Raw genomic sequence first — 20612 nt, 5'->3', positions numbered from 1 at the left:
AATTGCTTCCAAATGATTATTTTCAGATCATTTTTTTATATACTGAGATATTTATCTTGTATGCAAAACTACCTATTTTGTAAAAATACCAATAGCTGGGATACCACTGTGTTTATGATTACTAACCTCATTGAATCAAAGGCACCATAGACAGAGGAAGTTTTAAGAATATTTAATACAGCATTTACTCAGTTCTATCTCCTTAAGGTGCCTTGCAGATTGTCTTAGTAGATGTGAATTTCCTTTCATCATGTATAATGCAATTCTATCTTTGGTTTGTTATAAATTAACAATCTGAAATAAAGTCCTGCATTCTGAACAACAGCTAAAATATGGAAAAAAAATTCCCTTCCCTACTCAGAGGTAGCTTTTCTTCTCTGGTGAACGATGGCTTTCCAACTAGCCCTGATTTCTGATAAACACAAGTCAACTCCATGCACTTCACACACACACACACACACACACACACACACACACACACACACACACACACACACACACACACACAGTGTTTCATCCTACAGAAAATGTCGCATGCTTTTGAGAATGTAGCCAAGTTATTTTCACACCTGTAATTGAACATTTTAAACCATTGGTATAAATAACCAGGTACGATAGGACTTACTTTGCGGTCACTGTAGGCATCGTAAAAAGTTAATACCAAACTGAAAAATTAGAAGAATTATCCCAACATCTCATCTGGAGAAGAAATACAAATCATAAAATAAGAAATATGCATGGACTACGAACACATGAAGAGTTGCTCAATCTCACTCATATTAAAGTAAATGAAATCCAGAATAAAAATCTTTCATATAGATGAAAATCTACAATTTGGAAAAATATTAAAGACACTTCCCAGTGACTCCTGAGAACAATAAGCATGAGTAGGGACTGACCAGTTAGCTCAGCTGGTTAGAATGCAGCCTTATAACACCAAGGTCACGGGTTCAGATCCCCGTACTGGCCAGCCGCAAAAAAAAAAAAAAAAAAAAAAAAGAAAAAAGGCTTGTGTGCCAGGTGATTTCCACACAGCACTGGTGCAAAAGTCAATGCTCCTATAAGAAAACTGATAGAAAAGGATTACAACTTGCGTAACTGTGTATGTTCTAACTCCTTTAAGAATTTATCCCCCCCAAAAAATAATTAGGGACATACACCGGAATTCAGCTATAAGAAGTTTATTCATCAGACTCCTCTTCACTGCATCTAAACCAAAAGTACGTTAAATATCTATGAAAAGAAACTGAGGAAATGTATTATACTAAAGGAGTACTATGCACCCCTTAAATAGTGCAGAAAATATTTGTCATGGAAAAATATTTATAGTATATTTACTTAAAAACCTAAGGCTATATAAGGGCTTGTAAACCATGATGCCAACTTTGTAAAAATATTAATCTCTCTCTCTCTCACACACACACAGAGAATGAAAAATATGTGCATCAAGATATTAACTATGGTCCTTTTGGGTATAAAATGACAGGCGAGTTTTCTTCTTCATGCTTTTATATATATGAATATATTATATATATTTTTGGATACATTTTGCATACTTATAGATATGTTGTTTATTTTATACACGTGTATATTTACATATAATACATATAAATAAATAAATAAATATAGATAGATAGATAGATAGATAGATAGATAGATAGATAGATAGATAGATAGACATACACACCTTACTTTGGACATCATCAAGACTCAACAATAGAAAATTAGCCTTTTTCAGCAATTGTAACTACTAAAGTGAAAAACTGGTAGCATTGAGATTCTCTTTCACTTTGGGTGGCCGGGGGCTGAGACTCTTTAGAAAGCTGTGAGGACAATACTTCTTACCACATCCTATAGGACCTGGTATGTATATTTACTCTCATTAGACAAGAAAGACTGAAAGTACCAATCTTAGGACCATCTTAAAAAGTTAAAAGACAAGAAAAGACAACAAAATGCACTCTAGAAGTTTAAATGAGGGAATTAAAAAATATAATACTTTGAAATTAATTAAAAAGAAAACAGCTTAAATAATAAAGACAAAGAGAAAGCTTGAAAGTAATAAATAGATCCTATTTTAAACCAAAATTAAAAACATGAGAGATAAAAATATTAAAAAAATGGATGAGGAGAAAGACATAATGACAGTTATAGGTTTTTTCAATAAAAAACAAATTGCATGAAAATATGACTCACAAAAAGAATATAGAAACAGGAATAATCAAGAAACTATTAATCAACCTGGAATAGTTCTAGCCAATGTTCACCTAAAATACACTTTAATGTTTAAAAATAATATTATGACTATTTTCCTTGCATGTAACAAAACTTCATGTTATTTTATTTAATCATTTGATTAAATATTATAAACGCTGGAGTCTAGCTGTAATACTTTATTGTATATGTAAACAGAATAGATTAACTGGAAGAAACACTCCTTGTACTGCATGAGTGTGGAATTATGGACCTACTTCTAATTTCTTACTATTCAGCTTCAAATTAAATGCTTTCTAAATTTTAATATCTTAATTTATCTGGTTGCTACACATCTATATTGATATATTTCTACTACTATTCAATAAAATCACTAGGCTCCAGTTAAGCTGATTAGGGTTTAAATTTTTTTAAGAGAGTGTACCCTGAAAAATCATCATCACCTGCACCCCACCTCCCATTCTGCAACCACCCCACACAATGGCATTTGTTCATCTGAAATATCCATCATCTAATTTCCACTCATATAAGCCCTAACCCTCATTTACAACCTAATTAAAACTCCACCTCCTCAAAGCTGCTCCTACTGTATCAGTCTGCTGACATAAATCATGTTTATTTTCTTATTTCTCTATTGAGAAAGACAGAAATTTCTCTGGAAATGTATAGGGGTGCTTGGTTTCTTCAAAAAACAAAGTCAATATTTTTAGTGATCCATATAAGTGAAAGTCAGCACAGATAATTAAAAGAAGAAAATAGGAATTGTACCAAAAAATAGTTAGAAACGACTAGCACAGATGGCCCTGAACAATAAGAAATACAATCTAACATGTTCTCACAAAATAATGGATTATTCAAATATTCTGAGGAGTGACTGGCTGCTTAGACTTCATCTCCTGGGAAATAAAATGTCTAATACAATAGGCACTTAACATTTTGCCAAACAACTATATCGATATAAACCTTTTCATACTTCCAAAGCATACATTTCTATATTTATGTAATCTATCATATTTGTGTGTGATGTGTGTATACACATATTTTATGTGCTTTACAAAACAGACTCAAAAGTTGAAACTTTAAAAGACAAATGAAAATAAAATAAATTATATAGAGAATACTTTTTTTTTTCCCTGCATGTTAGTGAGTCACGATGCTTAATCCATATTTTGGAGACATGATCCCACTCATTTTGACAAGAGGATAGAATGAAATAATAAAGAAATTAGTTCACTGAGGAGGTGATCAGGCCTTGCCAGATAGATGCAGAGTGGGTAGAGAAAGTACTGGGGGAAAAGACAGGAGCTGGGAAGGGCAGAGGGACATAGAAGAATATATCTGTATATTGCAAAGAAGTCAGACTCCTGACCAAGGCAAATAGTATTTCTCTGACAGACTCAACTGGTTCACAGTTCACTGTAGGCAAGACTTCTTGCATGGGACTTGAGAGAAAGCGGGCCCTTTTGCATGGATTCTCATTTATGTGGATGAGACAACATACCTATTGCAAGTGATCTGAGGTTTAAAGAGCATGCTTCTCAGTGGAAGATGACCAGCGGAATTCAAGGCAAAAGAAGGTCAACACATGTCTTTTCTCTCCCTGCTCTGAAACTGTACATGACAAAATGTCTACGATACTCATTTTGGCATTTTCGTGGATAACCTTACTTTACCATCTCCCTGGAATTTGGCCAATTTATATTCTTGATGTCTGTCCCTCTCAATAACAGCCCTCCTTCCAGTGGAACACTCCCTCCATGCACACACAATATGGATATACACATACCAAGACACACACACACACACAGTTTTGTACAAAGTTGAGCAATTAGCTTCAATCTTTTAAGAAAAAAATAAGGATCCCCCAAATTAAAGTATCTCCTCATCTGAGATTAATTTGCTATTTTTATCAATACTAAATAAAACCAAAAATAGTTTTATCATTATCATATGTGTGTGTATTAAAATATGCACATTAACCAATGTGCATTACCTTCCAAACACCAATTTTCTTTTTTTAAATTCATTTCAAAATTTCTTTTGGATTAGTGAGTATGTGATAGTATATTTCTTGCATAAAATACATTATAAAGAAAGACTTCCCAACCCTCTTCCAGTGCCTGGCTCTTTCAGAGTAAATTCATGCCGCTTTTCTTATGTTTAACACAAGAAGTACTGCTGTAGTGTCAAACTTTTCTACTCCCCTCAAGACTGTATAAACCTCTGTGAAGTTACCTCTTAACCCACTCTTTTCCAAAGAAGTCCAACTCAAATATTTCAGCCCAATTCCACTAGTAAACATGCTTGTATTTCCCTCAGCTTTTCTCCTTCATAAGTACCTCTAGAGTGGTGAGACGACTGGGAGTATATTGCTAATAGGTGAAAGCCATCCCTGAAAAATACTTTGGTTTTCTGCTTATCCACTGGCAGAAGAACATTTCTTGGTTTGGAAACACCATTTCTGACTCTCCCTTGTTCTTAACTCAGCATCTTTCTGTCTTGGGTGCTGGATGTCTTCCTACATCGCTGCGTTTTCATTTTCTAGCCTTTGCTTTATTGTCTTCCACTTCACTGTAACAGGTTCCATAAACCATTTGCCGGGTCAAAACTGAACATAATTAGTACAAAGTCATTTCCCACCTCTTTAAACAGCTTTCTCCTGAAAAGCCCTTGGGGTTTCTTCAATCATCTGAAGTAGCTGAAGTTTTTAAAATAGGTTTTTCCTTCATCTATTTTCTAAAAGTCTACCTAGATACTGATACATTAAAATAGCTCTGTGTATGTGTTAAATCAAAGATTTTGACCTTAATTTTTTATTATTTCAGGGCATCTACTTCAGAAGGTGGCAACGACATATCACCCACTTAATCCCCCCTACCTATACAATTACCTTTATTACTTCCCAAACTAAACTGATTTTTATTTAATTTAATTTTATCTGAACCATTTAATCTAAATGCCTTAAAAGTCTTTTAGAAATTTGGAATAGCAAAAGTAAGCCCACTTTACAGATGAGTCGAACCTACAAAGAAGAACTTCACATCACTATTCTAAACACGTGCTAAGATAAAATTGCTGGGTTCTGGCTTTCTTTCTACAACGTTTACTATCTCTGATTTCTCTAAAGTTTTATATAGGCCAGCACGGTAACTCAAAAGTGCTGACAAAGGCTAAGTCAGACCTTAAATGAATGGATTCACCTGGAGGAAGCTCAGGTTAACCAAAGGACCTGGGCGCCAACTAGAACTCCTGTGGCTACAGCTTCTAACCCAATTGGTCTTCTTATGTTTTCAGAGAAGCTAAAATAAAAATTTCTAATATAAATCTCCCGCTTTGAAAATGTTGGTAAACAATGTAAAATTTTTAAACACTGCACTACCCAAAGCAAACAACTCGATGGGCTGGATTCAGCCCATGGACTACAGTTGGTAACCTCTGTGGTTAATGACATTCCATGAACCGCTTACCCCCACTTTTGACTCCTTCAACCTTCTTCAAACTGATTTTAGGGGAGCTAGGAAAGAACAATATTTCAGGCAGTTCTTTTAATTCGCATTAAATACTACGCAAAATTGAATTGCCAGTTACATTTTTACATTTATCTGTAAGCATATATGCATAACCCCTCCCTATCTGTGATTTCTATCCTATATACCAATCTATTACTTGAGATTTCCTCCTTCCACTTGCTGTGTCCCAGTTTCAGAATGGCTAATGGACTTATTTCATTGTTTCTCATATGCTCTTCCAAAACTCTTTTTAGTTTGATATTATTTTCTGGTCAGGTACATCCTGATCCTGTTATCTGTAGAAAATGCATACTACCAACTTTCTTAGCTTTAACTCATTTTATTTATGACCTTAATCCTTGATATATGGCACACCTCCTCTATCTATTACATCAGTTTAATTTGATCCTTGACAAACAACCACTGAACTAAAAAAGTGACTGAACAATAGGCAAAAAAGTTAGTTTTCTGACTGAAGAGGCTTCCATTTGTGAACTGACATTTTGCTTCTTATCCTTTTACTGCCTTTGCTGCTCAACTGAAGTTAAAGTACTGATATCAGGAACTCAGCAGCTTAAAACCAAATGATTATCCACCAAGCCCAATGTCTCCCCGAAGGCCTGGAGATTACACATGTAACAATCAGGCTGCCCTTGCCAAAAGTAAGGCTTAGTGCTTCATTTTATTTATTGTATGTATTGAATGGAGCCATTTCTTGATAGCCCCTGGGAGCATTAACAAACATGAAAGAAACCACCAAAGGAAAGAAAGAAATATATAAATAACTAAAGACTATGCCACTAAAGTTTATAATCTGGAATGTGCAGTACTGAAATAAAGCACATATTTTTACACTCCTCCAAGTACTCTGTTCTACTTTAAAGTAATGTAAGCATTGCTTAACTTGCCAAAAACCTAAACCTGTAAAGTCTCATACAAGTGCATTTGCGAAACATCAATCCTTTCACTTCTTGCTTGTGTATTTATGCCATGCGATAATGATATTTCTAAATTTTGCCTCTGCTTTTTTATTATTTTCAGCTGTGTTTTGACATTATAATAATCACATATTCAAGACTCCCACTAACAAACTTTTCAAAAAGTAAGGTGTCCCTATGGCCTCTAATACCTGGATTTTGGGGGAACTGAACCACGGTTATTAAAATGAGATCATCCTTTTATTCAGGAATAGATGAGGCTGAGGATCTGTGACATTTTATTCCTAAGTCCTTTATTTTTTTCAATTCATTGATAATTCATTTCACACTCTTCTTTATAAATGTTACTCTTTAAAGTTTGTAAGTACTAAAATAAGTTTAAAAACACACTTTGAAATAATTGTCATCAAAATCGCTTGAAAGTTTTCTTTTGTGTTTTTTGTTTTGTTTTTAAGGAAATGAGACAATATTTTCTTTAGATTCCATGGAAACTTTTTCCGTAAAATTTGGCTGGAAAAGAAATCATCCCTGTACTAACATCAAAAGTACAGCCAAATATTAATGTATGCTTTTTGTAGCTACCTCTTTTATTCTTCTTATTCCTGACTTTTCACTTTTCTTAAGAGCAAAATTATGATTCCTTTGATATGTCTGGAGCTAATAGTGAATATTTATGTCTGTTCCAGGCATTCTCTGTAATTTTTACATGTGGGATGGAGGAGAAGAAAAGAGTAGAGTGGATTATAAAATACAAAATAAATTTAAGAGTATGCAAGAGAAGTAAAGTGGGGCAGACATAGAGATCCACTAGCAGGTCTTGTGTTTACTTAAGAGGCACTATTAATGCTGAATTTATTGAGGCGCTGCTTTTTGAAGAGAAAGGAGGAGGACTTAAGAAATTCACCTCATATGACGAATGAATGCAACTTGGTTGGCATAACAATCTACAGAGCAGGTGCCTGGTACTAAGGAAAACCTTTCCTCCCCTCAGGATTCATTTCTCGTGTCTCAGTTAACAAGCAGTGAAGACCTGGGTGTGTTGAAGCCCTGCCGAAGAAATAGATACACTGCAGTCCTCTGCCAAGAGGACTCAAAATCTAATAGAATCTGTGTTCCACAAATACACTTTACACAAATCCATTATGTGCCGAGAGCCAGCTTGTTTTACAAATGCATTTTGTGAAATGCAATGGAATTAACCCAACATTTATATGTCAACCTCAAGGTACATTATGAGAATTACAAATTTCCCAATTGACAACAAATGAAAATGAACATTGTCCTTATTTACTTTGGGTAGAAATGAAGAGGTTAGGAGAAGAATAATTTTTCTTAAAGCTTTAACAAAGGCCAGATTTAGTTTTCTGTAACTTGCGCCTATCTCATGGCCAAGCTTTTTTCTTTGTCTTTTTTTTTTTTTCCTGGCTGGAAAATAAAATGACTAAAACTAGAATTATGCTGGGAAAAACAAAAACAAAAACCTCAAGGATATCTTTAAGTCCTCAAGGTGAACAAAACGCCTAAGGGGGCCGAGAGTACACAGACTAGGTTTTTACAGTGTGTGCTATCCACATCTTTAAGGAGGCAATTAGTTATTCCTGTGTATTAGTGACTGTCCCATTTTCTCCATAACTCAGGTGATACAAAGGGCCTCAAAGAGGACATATTTTAAGTGGGACATTTATTACTGAAAAAAAGGGTAAGATTCCTTTTTTTTTTTTTTTTTTTTTTGTCTTTTTGTGACCGGTAAGGGGATTGCAACCCTTGGCTTGGTGTTGCCCACACCGCACTCTGCCAGTGAACGCACCGGCCATTCCTATATAGGATCTGAACCCGTGGTGGGAGCGCCGCTGCACTCCCAAGTGCCGCACTCTCCTGAGTGCGCCACGGGGCTGGCCCAAAAAGGGTAAGATTCTAATTTAAAGTCACTGGGAAAGCCCTTTCTATTGATGCAAATTTCACAGCAGCAAAAACTCAGCCCAGCTGTTCTCAACTCTCATTGCCATTTCTAGCCAATGCATCATTAACTTTAAGGTAGAGTTAAAGCATCTGAAAAGAGATCCTACACCTGAGAGTTTTATCTCCTTAAAGCACCCAACCCAAGCCAGCACAATATTCTTGTAATGACCATACAGAAAATGTAAGATGCAGAGCTGTGAGTGGCAATAGCTCTGAAGTGTCTACACTGAGAAAAAAAAAACCAAAAAACAGACAAGTTCACCTGTGTGTTCAGTGTGATGGGACTGTCAGGCTACCTAGTGGGTCATTTTTGTCACAGCAGCAAATAGAAAGCCCAATCAACATTGATTTAGGAAGAACTGTTGGCAAAGTCAGGGATTTTTCTACATGATTTTTGAAGATTGCATACATGCTTTAGGTTATAGAAAGGGATGCTGGTTTCTGAGATTTGTCTTTACTCACCAACTATGCGTAGCAAGATCACAATTAGAATTTTTTAAGGGAGATCTTAAAATAATCACTGTGAAAAAAACTACATACCCCAAGATCCCACCATAAAAATGAAATAAAAACATATAGAATCCCACAGAAAAGATTCATTTATGACCACGTATCCTTAAAATCTAAAACTGAATTGGAGATCTTTTTCAGAGTATAGATTCTTGTTACTTCCTCTTCAAGAGAGGCATACCTAAAAGGTTATTGATTTGGTTCTGAAGGACACGGTGTTTATTAAGGAGGAAGCCATTGCTGGGTACAAGTGTGAGAAATTAATGACGGCTCTGTAAGTGTCCACGTTGTGGTATGGAACCAGTGGGGCAACTGTCAATCTATATGATAATACATTCCCAAACTTCATAAAATCAGGGATATGAAAAAGCATTGATTTCTTTGTGAGCTGAACAGAATTTGTCAGAGAAAAAGAGCAGGAAGTTTACTGAAGTTAACACCTCCACCCGCAGTTGTTTGCATTCTTACTTTTTTTTTTTTTTAAAGAGTTTATGATGTGATGTGCAAAACTTATTTTTATTTCTGGCCAAATATGAGACTAGAACATGCATTATGTACATATTTTGAATATGTGAAATATTCAAAAAATTTTTTAAAAAGAGAAAGGACATTCTACGCAAACATTTTATAATAACCACCCACCACCTAGCTTGAACCCTGGCTTCAGTGCCTCCTTCGTGCTTTGCCAGTCACACTCACATAGAGTGAGTTGCACAGTGTTTTGAAGCACATTTTTCTTTACGCAATTCTGACTGCATTATAACTAGCATTACACGATAAACTCAAGACACTCTAAGGATTTATTTCCTATCACTTTGTAGAGAATTATATAGACTCCTCCAAAATAAAAATTGTTCCAATATGATGTTTCAAATAACACTGGGAAAAAAGAGAGTACTATTTGTCTACGAAATTACTTGATTAATTATAAAATTTTTCCCACCTATAACGGTGCTAGATAAATTTAAGGCAAGTGTTTTTTGTTCCTTTGGCTTCACTGGAAACTTTCTCTTCTTACTAGTTGAGTTTTTAGGATGTGTACAACTTAAAAAGGAAAAGGTGTGGATTTTATACGTATGCATAAATAACTTTGTACAGACGATTCACTGTGTAGATGTGAGAATATCAACCATGGGAGATTTGCTAAAATACCTAGTTTAAAATGTGCCATAAATTCTTGGATTACAAGTGATTTTATTTATTAGGCAATCAAACTGCCTCCGTTTAAATAGTATCTGACACACACTGAAGCTGAAAAAGGATATCAGTAAATGGATTCAATGTATACCTTTATGGAAAGTTCTAAAAGTAATTTCCTATCAAATAAGCACCTTAGAGTATTGAATGTGCCAAGTGTCAGAATTTTGTTAAGATTTGAAAGGAGTCAAAAATCTCAAGATTTTTCCTTGAGAGTACACCTTGATTAGCTACATGAATGGAGGGATAAGTAAGACACATCCCCTTGTCCCCACTGTAGAATAAATTATTTCAGAATTAAACATAAATTCAAATGCAACAAAGTGACATCTTTTTGAATATATGCGACTTACCCAGGAAATGATGTATTTTCAACACAGTTTTGAGATTAAATGATATTTAGCTATGTTTTTTCATTCACAACAAGCTGTCTGCCTGCAAATTTCTTTTTCTTTTTAAGTGAAAGAAAATACTTAAAGCTGCTCTACCAGAAGTTTATAATATTTTATATAAACATTCTTAACTGATCTATTTGTAAACATTTTAATGGTAATTCTTTTAGCAAACAAGCAATCTATTCATAACAAACCACACAGCATTTGATGTTTTCTTCATAAATCAGCTGTACCTAGAGCAATTTATCTTTTAAAAAAATGTTTTTCACGAAACACAGTTCTCAGTCGCAAAGAAATCCACAAATAAACACTTTATCTCTTTAATGACTTGCTTAGGCTTCCCTATATTTACTGCTTAATGATCAGAAGAATTTAATTTTCTAAGTTTCATTAAAACCTACCTACAAAGCTGATGGATAGGCAATAGTGATTTGTGATAGAAGACGTGGGAAGTCATTAACCTACCTAGGTGCCAAGGGGAAAAGTAAACATATAAGAGAATACTTTTTTGAAGACAAGTCTCTTCCTATTTGTCATTATTAAACTCTAGAGCATCTGTTCCAAGTTTGATCTTCAATACGGATATGAGGCATTGCCACCTGGAAATGAAAGTCTAAGATAAGGTAGGATTCTTAAGAGATCTTCATGAAAAAAATAACCCAGGTTGCCATTTACTGGGAAGGGGAAATCAATACAAAGACCTAGAAACTTGTGGAGAGAGGACATTTTCTAGGTATAGGTCATAGTTTATCAAGCTGCCTCTTTTGCAATGTAATTTACTTGCTAATAAGACCAACTGACTCTACTGGAATACTGTGTTATCATCAAAATGTGATTTTAAAATTCTCTTCTCATTTCTTGTGTACTTGAGGGTTGCTGGTGTATTTCCCTCCAGCTCAGACTGGGTAGACAAGGTTGATTTAAAAGAAAATAAATGGTTTTATTACACCTCTTTATTAAAAAACAAAAACATTGCAAGCCCCACATTGTGCAGTGCACAGAACATTAAAAGGTATTGAAGAAGCAGGCCTACCGTTCTCATCATCTGACTTATTTTCGTTGTCAGAATCAGTCAAGGTAAGGGCTGAGTTTTCACGACTGGACAGGCCGGAACTGCGCCTGGATTTTATCCCTCTTCCCCACAGTCTGATGGCGTGTTCTGGAGACATTCCTCCCTCTGTATCGGAGTCAGCGTCAGAGCCTGTGCTCAGGGAGTAGCCCTGGTGAAGGATCCCCATGTCCGAACAGTAGCCACTTCGGTGCGGGGAGGGCTCGCAGATTCCCAGTTCCGCAAGGGTGAAGTTAGTTCCTAGGGTAACGGTAACAGAGACACTGATTAAAAATCGTGAAATGCTTTTACAAAGTTAAAATTTATCCTTATAAAAAAAGCAGACAGACACTTTTTCCACCCAGCAAATACACCAAATTTGCTATGGTATACAGAAAAAAGTCATGGGCAAGAGTTTTTGGGATAGTGGAATAAATTTTTTTAAAAAAGAGAGAGAGAGAGAGAAAGAAAACATCAATTTCAATCCTAGGACAGAATGCTCAGATTTTATTTCAGAGATTTTTAGACATTTTGACACTGTTGTCTAGATAGCACCACATAGCTGACAAACACTGGACCTATAATATCTAATATATACCATGCCCTTTCTTGGGTATCTTCTATTTGGTAACTTTTATTTTATATTTTGTAAAATTTTACAACATTATGAAGATGATACTATTATTGTAATCATTTTATAGATGAGGAAACTGAGGACCAGGGAATTTGAGTGACTAATCCAAGGTCTCGCATCTAGATGATAGCAAAACTTGGATTTGATCTGTCTTCATGTTCTGTGACCTTAACTGTCTAAAAATATCAATGGCAATTAAAAGTTCTGGATGCCAGTCCTGGCTTTTCACTGGTAACAGTCTCGTTTTCTGCAAGTCTCTTAATCTGTGGGACCCAGTTCTCTCATCTATACAATTTGGGTATTAATCTCTTCAGTTTCTCTCAAGATCATTGTGTGCTTCGTATGGTAAATATGCCAAACTGTTTTTTTTAAATGAATATACATCACATGTTACTAAAATCAGTATCTGAAGGATGAAGAGTTAACCCTTCTGTTTTTAAATGATGTCAAAGAAGGCTTCATCTGTGGAAAGTGAACATGCACACATGGGCCATGCAGGGGTGCATCCATGGCTTGATGGGAAGCAATGAGAATAGACATGTATTGAACACTTGTGTTACCATGTATTGAGCACTGGGCCAGGCACTTTATAAGCTCTATCTCTTAATAGCCCAGCAGTTTGGGTGTTGATATCTCCACTTTACAAAGAGAGGTGAAATACTCTGTTCAAGGTCACACCTGGGCAAGTGGCAGATCCAGGATTCACCTCTCTATCTGCAGACCCCATGCCTATGTGATTTCTACAGCATCAAGCAGTCTCAATCAAAAGCAAACTGGCAACATTGTTGCACAATAAACACTATTTATTTGGGTGCTTTATTAGCCAGCTTCTTAAGACACTTTAAGGTGTCAATGCAGATTAGATGGAATCACGTGGTCCACTCTACTTATTGACATATACAGCTGATTTCTTTCATCTTTAACCAATTCATGACAATAAAAATGCAGTGAAGAAATGCACTTCTATGCTATGAGTGAAGAGAAACTTATAAATTACATGAAAATCAGGAGTTTACCCAAAAATAAAGTAATATTTATTACATTAGGGCCATTCCCTATCCTTCATGTCCTCTAAACTCGTGATATAACTTGACACTCCATGATAATTCACATACATGATCTCATTTTTCAGCTTTTATTTTAAAAAGCACCAACCACCACTTATATTAACCTTGTGTGACTTTAATGTGGTAACAGAGAGATTTATTTTTATTCTGAGTTTTTACTTTCCCTTCTTCAGTGCCCATTAAACTTCCACAGCCTAATTTGGCTGTGTGGTTGGAATCAAACCCAATTCTATAAATAATTGTCTCTGCCGAGTGAAACTTACTCATTGGAGAGCTAACCCAAGCACAAATTCCTGTTGGCATGGGTTAATTCCCCACTACCTGTGCAGGGGATAATTCCCCAGGCACAGTTTATCAAGCTGTCTGAAATTGTCTGCTCGGACTACTCGGTTCCAGTTTGCATCTTTGGTAATTAGGTACTGTCTCATAATTGCACACAAAAATATACATTTCAGTCTCAGTAGTCTATAAAACTGAAGGTGCTGAGTTCATATCTATCTGATACTATAAGACTTTTCTCTCTTTTGTTGCTTTTCTTATTCTTAAGTAATTGGGGGAAAAAGTCATTTAATATTAATATTCTTCTATTTTGTCTTTAGAGATCACATTCTTTCTGGACAGAGTCAATAAATATATTGTTTCATTTTCTCTGAATAAATGAATATAACCCAAACTAAAACTAGCATGTTTTTATTCCACATGTGAGAATTTTTAGTGATATAATCTCATTCTAAATGGAGTGGGTATGTTTTAAGGCAACTTTCCTGATGGTTTTCCCACATCTCATTATCAATAACTCACTTTGGAGACCTCCCCAGGAAAAAAGATACAGCTGTGCAGGAGAGAAAGCCTCAGTTTTCAGAGCACCCCATGTACTTTTCGATTTGGGTACAGAGGTAACAGGCAGTAGGCTTAGGCCATGGGATGCCATGGGATAAATATGGTGCCACATCTTTGGTTAACAAATTTACTTGATGAAAAGAAATTAAAATTTTATTTTTATTCCAAAACAAACAATCTTTACACATAGGGTAAAATTTGCATACATTTTAAAAGTAACCACAAATGTTAGGAAGAAAAAGTGCACTTCAAGAGTTTCAACTTCAAGCTAATAATCCCCAAGCCATAAAGGAACAGCATCATGAAAGAAATTGGAAGTACTGTACTGAATCCACCAGAAAAAAAGTAAGTGAGTAAGTTCATATTGGCTTACAGATACAAAGGTTTTCCCTCTAATAACAAAATTGTTTCCTTAAAAAATTATCTTCTAAACTCATCTTCATCTTCCAACAAGACCATCGCTCCTCAGTACCACCCTTTCCCCACCATCCCTAGTTTGCCATCTTTCCATCCTCCACTAACTCAAAGAATAGGAACCTCCTTCTAAGTACCTGGGGCAGATTCTGGACCAACTTCTTTCCCAGGTTTGCTGGCTTAATATATGAAGCTGGTGAGCCTTACACCAAGTAGAAAAGAAAAACAGATCTATCATTTATCAAATCATTCAACAAATATTTATTGCTCCTAGTGCTGTGTGAGGCATTGGGGATATAACAGTGAGTATTATAAAAATATAGTCCATGACATTTAAAGTCTAATTGGGAAAGAGACATTAATCAAAGAATCACATAAACAAAGTACAATCCATATAGTGATAAATACTGTATAGGAGAAGGACAGGGAGGCATGAAAGGTCATCGAGTGCTCCAACCCTTCACACTTTCACACACAATATGTTCATCTCGTGTGGGGGTGAATAGGTGGAGGGATTGGGAGTTTCCTCCACTGAGAAGCTATCATTCCCCCTTCAGTTTGTTCTTACCATACATTAGTTTTCCCAAATGTTCCTCTGTATGAATTGATTTCATATGATCATTTTTCATGTAGTTCATCTTACAGCATGAAGCTCCATGTTATACACTTCTGCTCAGAATGTAAAGTAGTATGAGGGAATTTTTAATACTATGTCAACTTATTGTTTTGCACTTACTTTGTTCATCCATGGAAGACTGATTTTGCTGTAATTCATCTGGTATAATTATGTCTTTATTAAGCTCCATGGCAGCTTTGAATAGAAGAGAGAGACTAGTCATTGTGTGATTGTCCAAGCTAAGATTTCTAGTGAAAAGCTGTCAACACCTTATTCCTTCTTTACTATCTTGCACAAAGATAAAGAGGAGGCGTAATATCTCAGTATTCATGGAACACATTTACCCTCTATCTGCCTCCAACCCTCCTGAAATGGCTGATTAAAGTGTATGCAGATGATGCGCAAAATGCATTTCATTTCAGATATGTGTTTTATGGCTGTTGCCAATAAATAAGTTGCCCAGAGTGACTCCCATATTATGACCTACTAAAACAGAAGATTTACATATCAAGGCCAGAGTAAATATATTTATAGATGAATGATTACACAAAATCTATGATATTTAAATCATGCAATTTTAGTATAATGTAAGGTGTTGGGAGAGAACGTTAACATCTAAGAACTATTAGGTGATCAGGATACAGGAACACAAATCTTTAAAAATAACTCTCTTGATAAGTCTCTTCGGCTGTAGGTTTTCTCTTCTGTGATTATAACCACAGTGTATAATCCAAATCCTCTCCACACTTTTTTAGAGAAAAATTTTGCAATAGATATGAAGAGTCATCCTTTGATCCACTAATTCTATTAGGGATTCAATTTTAAGGAAAAATACGCCAGTGCATTGTGATCATGGCTTTATTTTATAAGTTTTAACCAACATCTCACACTTTAAAATAACCTTTAACTAAGACAAACCCATACGTAGCTAAGTCAGAATTTTCATGTCATGGTAATATCAGGGTATACAAATAGCACTGAAAATGTCAGCACTTGAACAGATTTTCTACTATGAGGGCAAGAAGATAAAACTTAACTGTAGTATAGGGGGAGTGCATATAGAAAACTTTTATTATCTAAATGTTTAGTATATCTAAGTCCTTTGAATTTAAGAGAAGAAACTTTACATAGGGAGGTAAAAGTTTGTTATATATGAAAATAGTCACTAATGACCACTTCTAAAACTAATCCCCACCCATCCCCACCCATCCCCACCCCTTACTACCAGTATCTCTTTTCATATCAACCACCATATCAATGTCTATGTCATCAATTAATTGCTGATAGCAGAAATTAATATGGTGCCAATGTGAGATTAAACTGCCAAGCTTGTAAAAATGCAGATTTTCATGAAGTCAATAAAAGTGATCAGAAAACCCATTAGGATCATAGACAAGGCCATAGAATAACCAAGATCTAACAGAATTAAGCCATTTAACAAGAAAAAATAGAAATGGTGGTATTGGCTTGATATTGGGAACTTTTAAAGATGATTTGACCAACTTCCGGTTCCAAACCAAGATGGAGTTTTCCACTTCTCTGTACTCCTCCCACATAGGACAGCTGAAAACCCTGGACATTACATGTAAAAAACACATAAGAAGATTCTGAAAATGGAAGAGAGGAAGGCAGACCTATTAAGGTACTGGAACCCGAGGAACTACACGGAGGTTAGTTCCCTGAGTTTTATTTCTGCCTCATGTGTCCCAGAGCTAGTGCTGGAGAAACTTGCAATTGGAAATACTGATGGGAGCAGACAAATAAACCCAAAGCATAGCCCGCTGTAACAATGGATTCTCCCCTACACGTCTTTGGTGTGTTTACACCAAGGTGGAATCAATAAAATCTAGTGGTGAGCCAGAACTGTTATCCTCACCCAGTGGTAAAGAGACTTTCCTGACTCCCCCATAATGGGAACCTGATCTTTCACCTCCTCCTGGGGTCAGGTCACATGTCCAACCTTTCCCCTTGGTTCAGTGTCAGTGACCTACTAAAACAGAAGATTTACATAAGATCCAGAGTTGCAAAACATAATACTTCAATTAGCTAAGATATAGTAAAAAATTTCTCATACCAAGAACGAGGAAAATCTCAACTTGAATGAGCAATGATAATTATATAAATAGAAGTTAATAAATCCTTAGGAAAATCAATGAATCCATCAAACAGTTCTTTGCAAAAAATGACCCTCTATGGTCATGGTGCAAAATGCAAGCCTAAAGTGAAAGGTGTCATACAATCATACAATTTTGCCATAAAATGTATATTACACCCCATCCAAAAGGTGTTATTCTTTACCCTTTTGAAAAAATATGTGTATTTTGAATAGTAAATAGTGTTAAAGATAAGCTAAAATGCAATCTTGATAATCAGTTTTATTTTTTTAAGATAAAGTTGCAATAAATTATTTTTACTATTTAATATGAAATGTTGGTTCTTTTAAACATGGACTCCTTTTTCTAAGTAGCCTTTTTCTAGGATCATGTATCCTAAAACAAAGATAATCTCTTGTAAATAAAAATGCGTCACTTTTCTTGAGAAAATGTTAGAGTCTATATTTTAAAGTCAGAAATGAATATGAAGTCCAAAGTTTTCTAATAGGTATTTAAGAAAGAGATAGAAATTATATCATAGTTCTTTTTACCACAGTAATTGATGTAATTTGATCTGATTGCTTAAGCTTTTGTGAAATAAAATGTTTTTAAAAATATGGCAATTATAACTGATAAAATATAATTTTTATTTGTTTCATTAATTAAAATGCATTGCCAAATTGTTTACCTAGTATTTAATATAAATATCTTACATTTAAATGTTGCGTGATTGCAGATATGTATGAGCTATACAAAATAATCCATACCAAATAATTACCAACATTATCTAAAACATAATTCTCATAAAAATATAAAAAACTATGTAATTTTGTATGGAATGATTACAATTTTGACAGTTACTGAAGGAACTACTTAACAATTCTAATGTTTTATGCAGACATCTATTAAAATACTTCACATAAATGCTCTCTTAATGTCCTTCATCTGCATTTACACATTCAGATATTTTCTCAAATGTTGATAAAACCATTTGCCAAAAATCCTATGGCAAAAAGCTACAGAGTACGTGTACATGCATTATTATTCATAAAAATTTAAGTCAGATATTTATATTCAATTATTTGTATTCCAATTGCGATTTAAGACTCGCAACTTTCTATTATGTGTACCACCTAACATGTTACTATTTTGATGTTTCTAAACCTTTAAAGTAATTATTTTAATCTATATAAATGATGTGTCCAAAGTTTTACAATTTGTAACTAGAACCATCCAATGTAATAAAACACATTCCAGATCAAGGAAACACCAAAATGGCTAATGAGGACAGGAGAGTTTCCAATTTCTTAGGTTTTCTTAGAAGATGTATAACTTCCAGAAAAAGGTGAATATGGCATTTTCCTCTGACATGGTGGCATTTTCCCAGTCCAACCTGAACACAGCTCAGTTTGGAAAACTCAAAAGCAGCCACAACAAAAGGTTCTGCAGAACTGGCAGTTCATGAATAGAAGTGAAATGTCTGGAAACCCAGCTAGCTGGAGACTCCTGTACGCTGATGAAAATTCCAAGATTGAAAATCAATTCCAGTATTAAAAACTGTAACCATCAGTTATCCCATGCAAGAGCAATACAAGTGAGTACATTCATCTGACCATGTGAGACGGTGCCTCTCCAAACATTCTTTTTTTTTTTTAATCAGAGAGACAAAAGGAAAGGGGAGGCGGGGAGAGCAGCAGCGAGTTAGCTGCAATAATCTAGCTGTTCTACGTTTGCAAATGGCTACTGGATTAATTTACCTTACTGAGAGCTTCATGATGTGGTAGACACTGTCCTAAATGCTTTTATGTACAGATTTCCAATTATTTAGGTCAGCAGCCCTATAAAATTCTCACTATAAAGCCTAGGGGGTTAAGAAAGTGAGAATTAGAATGACTGTTTTAAAAATACTTGTTAACCGTACAGTCTTAGAAATAATTACTTCTGCTGAGTCTTTGTTTACTCATTTATGAAGTGGACATAAAAATAGCACCTACCTTCACGGAGCATTAAATTAGATAAAGCAGATATTAAAATGCTTAGAACATTGCCTGCCACAGAGTATCCACACCACAAATATAGCTATTGTGATGATCCTCACTTTATAGATAAAGAAACTTGCTTTATTTCTTTATTAATGCTTCTATTTTTTTTGAGTTGATATAGAAAGTTTTGGAACAACGAACTTTTCCAGAAATGTGCCCATTTTATCTATATTTTTAAATGGGTTGGCACAAGGTTATCCATGTATTTTTGAGTCCTTTTAAACCTCTGCTAGATTTGTAGAATGCTATCTTTATTTTCATTCCTTGTATTATTTATCTGTGCTCTCTTTCTTTTTATTCAATTGGTTTTGTTAATGATTGTATTTGTCTTTCAAAAAAACAAAGTTCTGCTTTTCTGATTCTGTCTACTGTCTGCATATGTTTTTTATTTTATTCATTTCTACTCATATTTATAAATTATCCCTTTTTTGAGTTCATTCAATTGTTCTTTACTATACCTTTAAAATTTAATTTATGGGAAATGCAAATTAAAACCACACTGAGATATCATCTCACATCGGTGAGATTGGCTATAATCAAAAAGACTGAGAATAATAAATGCTGACCAGGATGCAGAGAAAGGTGGTTGGTGGGACTGTGAATTAGTACAGCCATTATGGAAAACAGTATGGAGTTTTCTCAAACAACTACCAATAGATCTACCATATGATCCAGGAATCCCACTTTTGCATATATACCCAAAGGAATGGAAAACATCATGTTAAAGGGATACCTTCGATCCTATGTTTATCGCAAGCTCTATTTGCAATAGCCAAGATATGGAAGCAACCTAAATGTCCATCAACATATGACTGGATAAGGAAAATGTGGTATATATACACATTAGAATACTACTCAGCCATAAAAAAGAATGAATTCTGACATTCACAGCAACATGGATGAGCTTGGAGAAAATTAGGTTAAGTGAAATAAGAGAGGCACAGAGGGATAAATACGGCATATCCTCACTCATATGTGGGAACTAAGAGAGAAAGGAGGAAGGAAAGACCACAGTGGTGTGTTCGACTTGCAGAGGGAAAGAACAGACCTAGGGTTGCAGGGGGTTGGGGAGGGTGGGAGGAGAGGGTGTTTAGGGAAAGACTGGGTGGGAGACACAGGGAATAATTGCAATTTGA

At 35.1% G+C, this 20612-nt stretch overlaps 1 protein-coding gene across 2 annotated transcripts in view; it reads right to left on the bottom strand.

Moving 5' to 3' along the window:
- The window catches only part of TENM2 (teneurin transmembrane protein 2), an 890342-nt gene that overhangs the window by 799792 nt on the left and 69938 nt on the right, over positions 1-20612 (bottom strand). For both annotated transcript variants that reach the window (XM_063084119.1, XM_063084126.1), the window contains exon 2: positions 11756-12031. In XM_063084119.1, the coding sequence (XP_062940189.1) occupies positions 11756-12031 (276 nt within the window). The remainder of the gene's footprint in view (positions 1-11755; positions 12032-20612) is intronic.

The sequence above is a fragment of the Cynocephalus volans genome, chromosome 2 (genome assembly GCF_027409185.1).
Source record: "Cynocephalus volans isolate mCynVol1 chromosome 2, mCynVol1.pri, whole genome shotgun sequence".
NCBI classification, from domain to species: Eukaryota; Metazoa; Chordata; class Mammalia; order Dermoptera; family Cynocephalidae; genus Cynocephalus; species Cynocephalus volans.
The sequence above is the reverse complement of the archived record's forward strand: the minus strand, read 5'-3'. Positions and strand labels throughout refer to the sequence as shown.